This window comes from Lactuca saligna, chromosome 8, assembly GCF_052625555.1.
Source record: "Lactuca saligna cultivar CGN05327 chromosome 8, ASM5262555v1, whole genome shotgun sequence".
NCBI lineage: Eukaryota > Viridiplantae > Streptophyta > Magnoliopsida > Asterales > Asteraceae > Lactuca > Lactuca saligna.
Window position 1 is genome coordinate 36,974,920 of NC_136424.1, and position 9,035 is coordinate 36,983,954.

Consider the following 9,035-nt stretch of genomic DNA (forward strand, 5'->3'; position numbering starts at 1 on the left):
CAAACATCAAAATGCAATCTAGTCACATCATGTATTAAGAATCAAGAAACTTAACATAGTTAGATAGTATACTTATCTGAAGCAGAGTCAAAATTTTTGATTCTTCCTTCTCTCAGATCTCTTAGGTAGTTAGGGCAGCTTTGCAACCAATGCACCTTCTCTTGACAATAAAAACATATATAATCTTTGGGAATGGTACATGAGACTATCACAGACTTAGCCTTTCCCTTTACCTTTTGGTTAACCGAGTTGACCAAGGCCGATCTCTTTCCGTTGGGAAGAGAAAGCTTTTCTGGACTTCCAATGTTAGCATTGTCAATATCCATGGAAGTTTGAGAAATAGAGCTTACACCCAAATTTACTTTTACAATACACCAGAACATTTTTGATTCAGCATCAACAAGCAAATAAGAAGGATCAATAAGGGTCATGTCGTGATCTGTCACATAGTAGTCCTCAATGAAATCACTATATGACACAGGAAGTGACTGAAGAACCCAGTCAATAGCCAACTTCCTTGGGACAACAACACCCAAAATTCTCAACCTGTTAGTGTGTGACTTCATCTCTAAGACATGAGTATACACTGGTCTTCCATCTTTATGTTTCATTGCAGGTATGGCTTGAGTGATCTTGAACTTTTGAAGCCTTCGATCTTGTGGATCAGAGAGAATAATTGAACGAGGTGGAGGAATAGAATATGATTTTGCACGATCCAATTGCGGGACATCATCTTCATTAGGAAAGCTTGTTCCAAGAGGTGTGGGAAGACCATAGTTATCTGAACCAGACATCTACAATGGGAGAAATTCAAGTTAGTTGATTTATGTTCTTAATAGAACACCCAATATGAAATATTAAGGCTAGGATCCAACAAAATATTTTATAACTTGGAAGAGGGATGCCGTAATCCAAGCTACAAAATATTTGAAGGTAGGCGAATGACGATTCACCAATTTCCACCATGAAAACCGAAATAGGTATTCGGTTTTATTTGGATTGAAACTCCTAGATCTATTGAGATTCATTGAAGTTTTCAATGCATGTTTAAATTTCGATTGTGCTCTCTCAAGTTTGTGATTGGGATGTCGAGGATCACAAACAAGGTGTGAATAACCATGCAAATTAACTTGGTACCCTTTATTATATCACCTAATCAATGCGTCGGTTACCCACATGCACTCTATTGATCTATGACAAACATTAAGTCACCCTTTTCCACTCTTACTAGTCTAGGATACTATGTTGGTTACCCACACACGCTCCACCAATGACTTGGTAAGGTACAAAGTGTAATTTCATGGGTTAGCACCAAATTCACATTTTCCTAAAGTAACTAAGATTGAAAATTTATAAAAGGTTTAGTTACTTTATATTTATCATTATACTTATAATGAGAATTGTAGTCATTGTCCTACCTATTCGACTAACAACCCTCCACCAGTCAAGGAAGCAGTGGGTGAGAATGGACACCCATTAAACTGCCATTTTATAGGCAACAAAATTATACCCCCCTTATAGACCGACTTCATGAATGAGGCCTACCAACGGTAAGAGTGACTTGCTCTTATATATATATATATATATATATATATATATATATATATATATATATATATATATATATATAATACTATAAAGTAGAATGAATGTAGTGCGAGTCGTTTTACATATCATTCATTACACCAGGAGATATAAGATTTCCTGGAGAAACACATCATGTTTTACAAAAAACAAAGAAACTATTTTATAAAACAAAATGCTTATGAACTCACCAAAATTAATGTTGATATTTTTTCAAAACCACTTGTATTCTCAAGACATTAGTAGACAAGTACTCGCGTAGGTTTTAGAAGACGGAGCATAGTAGCTTCAAGTCTTCATTTTGCTATTTACCTTTGGAGTCAATCATATGTGGTTCAAATACAATGTAAACACTATATTATCAATACAATGGTTGTGGTTGCTTTGATTACTATTTCAATTGTTGTAATACTATACATGATATCCTTCGCCCCGAACGTTTCCACCGTCTCGGTTTGGGGGTGTGACAAACATATACGTGTAAATAGAATCATCTAAACAACTAACCAAAAGTAGGTTGATAATCACATCGTATTCAAGTGGACGGGTCAAAAAGTTCAACCCAGATACAACCCATGTAATAAAATAATCATGTCATATTGTTCAACCCTAACCAAAATATGTCAAACATAGACATAACCCGCCTAAACCGTTTAAACATACGGGTTCAATTCCAAAAAAATAAAATCTAAATTCCATAAAACATATTAGAAGTATGAAATTTTCAATTGTAAATTACGTTACATGTCTTGTTAAAAGTATTTTATATCTTAAAACTCACATCACTAAAGAGAGTGAAACACAATAAGATGTGCATATAGTATGCAGTTGCGCTCAAGATTTAGAGCAAAACCCAAATATGACAATTCTAAGAAAAACTTAAAGAAATATTAAAATTAATTTTTTTAGTCCAAAGATAATATATGGGTTAACGGTTGATCAGAAGATCCAAATCAAACTTAAATATGACCCGTTACACGCAACACAACTCAATCTAAAACTATTTATTTACATGCACCGATTATTATAAATATATATTCAGATAGTATGAATAACCTAAATCTTTGTCTTGTTATTTTTGTTGTGCTTGTATCCTATGTCATATCGTAAGAGTTTCATTCAACTGTTTCACTCCTTTAACGGGGTTTCAAATAGGAGGCGAACGTCAATAACCTAGATTAGACCAACCGGTTGAAATGTCCTTTATTGGCACTTAAGTCTGTCTAACTGTTTCTTTTCCCTCTAGCTTCTTATGGTAGGATGTGAATAAATTCTTTGCTATTTCAAAAAAAAAAAAAAAAAAAAAAAAAAAAAAAAAAAAAATGCAGAAATAATATTGCTTTTTTTTTTCTCTATTATTTTTTTTATTTTATTTTTATGGATTTTACAATATAGTAGCACATGTAATTATCAAATAATACATCCACTAGAAGACTAATATATTTTTATAAAGTCACATAAAATAGTAAAAATTACATACACTGCGTTTTTTCCCTTTTCTTTCTTTAATGACAATGAAATGTGCGAGGGACCATGTTTTCCTTTTCTTATTCTAATAAAAAAAATAAGTTTAATATCTTATTAACGAGTGTCATGTAATTAGAACTTCACATTAATGTTATATATTACATATCATGTCATTTATCAACCTATCAATTAACCATTTCAAAATTTTAAATTTTAAATTTCTACTCTAATTACATTAAATGAATAATTGATTATTCATTTCAAATTTTGAATTAAAATTCTCATTCTAATTATATTAAATTAACAATTGATTCTTCATTTTAAATTTCAAATTTTAAACTTTCTCATTTTAATTATATTAAATTAATAACATTTGATTGAAAAATAATAAAAAATTAATACAGATTATAAGATAATATAACTTTAGATATTGATTTAAATCAACGATTATAATTTTATATAACTAAAAAAATATATCTTAACTAATAATTTATTTAGAATAATTGATTAAAAATTTTGACTTTTAACTATAAAAATTTAATTAATTTTGTAACGGTAGTTCTTACGGGTTATAAACTAGTGTGACATATATATTTGTATATTTTTCCATATATTTTTAGAATCCTCTAACAGAACACATATAGTACGTACTACACATTCTAAAGCGCATGCATAGAATTCATGTACATGTAATATGATCCGCCTCTAAATGTAAAATTTATAAATACCTTATGATTTCAAATAGATTCCCTTGCCTAAATGCCATGTGATCAGATTAGTGAAGAAATAACAAAAGTTAAACCGAAATCCCATATCCCTAATGACCATGTCCACGGTTTGGGCGTGTTGCATAACTAAATTATGTCACATATGTGTCGTACTATTATTAACATTAAAGTTCATTAAGGACTTTTTGCCATTATCTTACTTTTTGTTATTTTCAAGTCCCCATATTTTTATATAAGATTAAGTTTCATCTTGAGTGATTCTATTTTTGGAAATAAAAATCTTTAATTATATGTTTTCTTTTACCTTTACCTCTATCCTTGTCCCTCTTGATCATCATGTAAACAAGATTTCGTTTTATCTTTTCGGAATTTGAAATAACAAGTGCTAGCATCTTATTGAGTGCAAGAGTCTTTTTTTTATTGGATGTTAAAACTTGAGTTAGAACTTTTAATAATGGTGTCATTCATGTTACTTTTTTCACATTACCATTTTGCATGCCACACAATATGTTCATTTCGTCATTTAAAGAGAATAAATTGTCATACAATTTTTTTAATTATCAATAAAAATGGGAACAAATATTGAATTTTCACTTTCTCTCTTATCTACAAGAAGCTACCGAGTTTGGTGCGATACCATAGTCAAGAGACTTTCTCTCTTATCTACGTAACCATGCCAAAAAGTCGTACCGAGCCAGTTTCTCTAGCCTTACAATATGCATATGTTAGGCAATGATTGTTTTTAAAGATATCTTCTATATGTTCACCTAAAATATACATTCCCCTCGAGTTTTTTTTTTTTTTTTTTTTTTTTCTTTTTCTTTTACTGGATTTGAAGTAAATTTTACCAACAAGGGTACGTACACATGCAATGCCGAAAGTAGATGGACTAGGGTAGCTTCTCATTATGCTAGCAACCAAGAGACTTGAAAACTATGGCCAGACATATAGGTGAGGCCAAAATATCATAGACCTAGGCAGGTCCAATTTCACAAATGGCCAAACGATAATGCCTTATAGTGTCGTGCTTACACAGTTGTAATACCAGGATAGAAGTCATTCTGACTGAAAACTTTGGAACTTATTACATTTCAATACAATATTCCTAGGTGTCTAATCTTTTAGCCAACCCCATATATATATATATATATATATATATATATATATATATATATATATATATATATATATATATATATATATATATATATATATATATATATATATATATATATATATATATATATATATATATATATATATATATATATATATATATATATATATATATATAAGAAAACTATACCCTAATTTGACACACATACTATATATACATCATGTAACTGTATTACAGATCTATCACTTGCCATCTAGCATAGAAAATCTTGATAAATTGATACCTAGATTACTCAACTTAATGACAGAATTATCTTTATGGCTCTATATACAATAAGATATAAAATGAAGACAATTTATATCCTCATTCAATACATACAGAATTTCTTCATAAATTATTACCATACACTCTTTTATTAAGAATGGAAAATTATTACACTCTTATATTAATTGCTAGACATTTCACTTGTCATGAATCTGGCTAGACAACTAAACAAATATATAATAAAAACTCCTTCATAATAATTCCAGAGTTAATTTTTATAAATGCCAAAAATTCACAAAAGCTATACTTCATAACTATAGTTCTAAAAAAAACCAACAAAACTCAAACACTACTTTTACAAGTTTTTATAAACATCAAATTATGGTAATTTCGTGTCAGTGATAACAAGTTAGTGAATCAATCTATCTACCCAATTGATTTCAAATGGTGAACATATATACATACAAAAAAGACAAATAAACGAAAGAAGGAGAATGTTATGTAATAATTAGGATACATGACCATTAGGATTCAGTTCAATCCTTTCTTTATTTTAATTTCCGAAGTAAAATGCAAAGACATGAATGAAATTACTTATAAACACGCATACAGTTGAAGACGAAGAGAGCAGAAAATTAAACCAATTATAGGTTTATCTAAAAATACAACTAATCTCCTTCACCTTCTGTTACAGCTGACGACATGTAACTTGGGGCAATGGAGGTCTCATCAGCTGTAGTTGCTCCAACATTATTACTAGAAGCTTCAAATCGTTGTCTACAAGAATAACAAGTGATCTCTAACATGGTGGAACTAATCTTCCTGGTGGCCTGTTCTCGAAGAATCTTAGCCCTCTCTAACTCAACCTGAGCTTGTTGCCTGATCCTCTTCGCATTCTCAAACTCCATCTCTGCCATTTCAATTTGCTTCTTTGCTTGTTGCCTAGCGTCTTCTGCGAATGCCTGGTCTGCTAAAGCCATCTTCATTTCTTCTTCCTTTTGCAAGCAAACTCCATTTCCAATCGAGAGATTCAAATGGTTCTGGTTATTGTTGTTTTGTTCGTAGAGCGACAGTGATGGTAGGAGCTGAAGTTCCAAATTGTTTTGCATGTCTTCTTGGGTTTGTGAAAATACAGTCTGCGGAGGAGGTTGACGATGGTGTGATCTTGACATTGTTGGAATTGAGGTGAGAATCTTGTCGTTCGATGGACTTGTACTTGATGCTGTACGAGATGAACATGCCGGCTGAAATGTTGGCAAGTCTGAATGGATTCGCCGGATAGTACAGGCATCTTGATGCTCGATGAAACTCTCAACTCTATAAAAAGATAAATGAGTAAATAAAAAGGTGTACATGTACGAATATTTATGTTTGACAGAATAAAATAATATAAACCTTCAAAGAAAGATTTATCACTATTCAAAACGGATTTAGGATTTGGAAGAAACCAAATCTTCCTCGTGTAGTGCTAACTACTATTCAACAATATTATATATAAACCTAGCAGAAGGATTTTTCAGATAATGTCATGTTAATTCTTTGTCTGATTAAAGAAATAAACTCCTGAACAAACAAAAAGTTGGAGTGAATGCTATTTGTCTTAAGTTTGTGATTGTGTAACAAAAAAAAAAAATGTGAGATCATACATCCTAGGAATTAATGAATTAGATATTATATTCGTTTAGAAAAAAGAAAATCGTAGATAATTTATATTAATGAGATTCAAAACGGCATTACTATGTACACACCGGGATATAAAGTAACCACGCAAAAGCATCATCAGAAACTTAAATGAGTAACATGCATGATTATACATAAAATAAAGAAAATAATTCAATATTTCAGAGAAACTCATTAAGGAACTTTTTTGTTTCTGACTGAATGTTGCTGAAATTTATGTATGAGCAGAAAAAAGGATGAAAGGTCACATCTTTGAGTCTGATCGAGAGAAAGAGAAGAAGTAGTAAGATGCCGGAAAATCATCAAAGTAGAAAGAAGAAGAATATAGGAAAAAACTGAAAAACATAAAGGAAAGTAACCTGGAAAAAACTCGACCACAGTCACAAGAATGGCCTCTTGTTCCACATGTTTTAAGATGAGCTTTATAATCAGATTGTACAGCGTAACCTTTCGAGCACTTCTCACAAACCCACTGCTTATTATTGCTGTGTTTCCTCCGAAAGTGCTTTTTGATCCCGACGAGATCTCCAAGCGCGTGGCAAGGGTCATGGTGTAAACAGCTGGGTTCAGGGCACACGAAAACCCTTTTCTTCACCTCCGGTGAATCCCTTTTCAACAACTTCCATGGCACCTTGTGACGCCTCCGGTGCATCTGAAGATTCTGATCTCTCTGGAAGCCTTGGTTACAGATCTCGCACACGTATTGGTCTGACTCAAGTAAGATCTTCGGAGACAAGGACACGACTTCCGCATCTGGATCTGCGATTTTAAACATGCTAAAGATTGATCTATTTATAAATGCATCAAATAAGTTAACAAAACTATCTTTACTTATTTGAATTTGTGAATCCTGATGTTACAAAAGGAAACCTAAAGATCAATAATTAAGTGAATCCAATTACAAAGACAATATAGAATTGAGTTATATGTTTTATGAGGTTACCTGGGGTTCCAGCAGGACGCCTTTTCCTTTTGCTAGGAAGGCCATTATCTGGGGAGGAGAAGAGATCGGAAGAGGAAGAAGGGCCCGGACCTGGGCCATGAGTTGCAGTGAAGTGATGGTGGTGGAGATGGTTGTCGAACATATGGGTAGATTTATGTAGTGGGTTTTGCTGAATATGTCTTACAAGAAGCTAGCTCCTAATCTTTCAAGAATCCTTTTTATTCTGTACAGATGGTTAAGTTGATATACTTGGTTGCTTCAATATATTAATCTTAGAGAGGAGAGAGGAGAGATGATGAGAGGTAAAGCAGTTTGCTTTGTAAAAATCAGCTTTCTTTCGGGCTTTAAAATCTTTTAGCTTTTCCAATGAGCTTTCTTTGCTTTTATCTCATTGACCCCCACCTTGAGCAGGTAAGGTTGATCTAAGTCTTCTATATAATGTTTGTAATAGTGGGAGAGAGAGAGAGAGAGAGAGAGAGAGAGAGAGAGAGAGAGATACACAGTACATGGGTGTGGGGTTTAAGATGAGACGGAGAAGGATAGAAGCGAGTGGGGCATAATTCCAATCACATGACACAAAATTGAGCCCACAACAAAGCAAACAGGCAGAGGAAATTAACCAAAAAACTTCCCCACCACATGAGAAAAAACAAACAAAATCAGTCATTATATTATTTCATCTTTTTCCCTTTAATCGTAATATGAAGAAAATGCAATATCTGAATGAATAAATGCAAACCCAGAAACGCCTTTACACGTGACCTTCCGTTCATCCTCATGACCGCTTACTTTTTCTCCACTGTAAAGTTGAAAAAAGGTAAAAATAAGAATTGTGGTGGAAAGGTGATTCCTTTGACGAAAAGTACCCCTGATTACTGTTACAAAGTAAAACATGATTGCTACTACTAATATACTAGCTACCTAGTGCTACTCGTGGAAGGTGTGGAAAACAATGAAAGTCCAGTTTTGTACAGATGGATCCGAGTCCAAAACGAGTGATTTTTTGTTAAAAGAGGACGATTTTTAATAGCTCAAGATATATATATATATATACTCAACTCCAAATGGTATAAAAGTTTATATAGTATTGATCAAAAGCGTGTGTAAAGGTGTCAAAGTGAATACTTATTTAAGACTTGTTAGTTAAACATTAAACAAGATATGTCTTCAATTTTTAGATTCCATGACCAGGTTCGTTTACTTTGTCATAATATCTCCACAAAATGCTTTAGCGCAAGGTGCGGTAAAAAGA

The 9,035-nt window shown here is 32.3% G+C and overlaps 1 protein-coding gene across 1 annotated transcript; it reads right to left on the reverse strand.

Annotated features, from left to right (window-relative positions):
* Positions 1-5,637: 5,637 nt before the first annotated feature.
* Positions 5,638-8,252, reverse strand: LOC145011152 (zinc finger protein SHOOT GRAVITROPISM 5-like). The gene is made up of 3 exons (XM_078969790.1): positions 7,784-8,252; positions 7,200-7,599; positions 5,638-6,477 (listed from the first exon to the last, which is right to left on the reverse strand). The coding sequence occupies exons 1-3, from the start codon at positions 7,923-7,925 to the stop codon at positions 5,829-5,831; spliced, it is 1,191 nt and encodes a 396-aa protein (XP_078825916.1). The 5' UTR covers positions 7,926-8,252; the 3' UTR covers positions 5,638-5,828.
* Positions 8,253-9,035: the final 783 nt, after the last annotated feature.

What these genes read in the sequence shown, in the direction of transcription:
- LOC145011152 (XM_078969790.1), bottom strand. Translation starts at nt 7,925, where the DNA reads ATGTTCGACAACCATCTCCACCACCATCACTTCACTGCAACTCATGGC. An exon ending in GCGTCCTGCTGGAACCCCAG is followed by an intron (nt 7,600 to 7,783) that starts GTAACCTCATAA and finishes TTAAAATCGCAG; the next exon opens with ATCCAGATGCGGAAGTCGTG. An exon ending in TGTGGTCGAGTTTTTTCCAG is followed by an intron (nt 6,478 to 7,199) that starts GTTACTTTCCTT and finishes ATCTTTTTATAG; the next exon opens with AGTTGAGAGTTTCATCGAGC.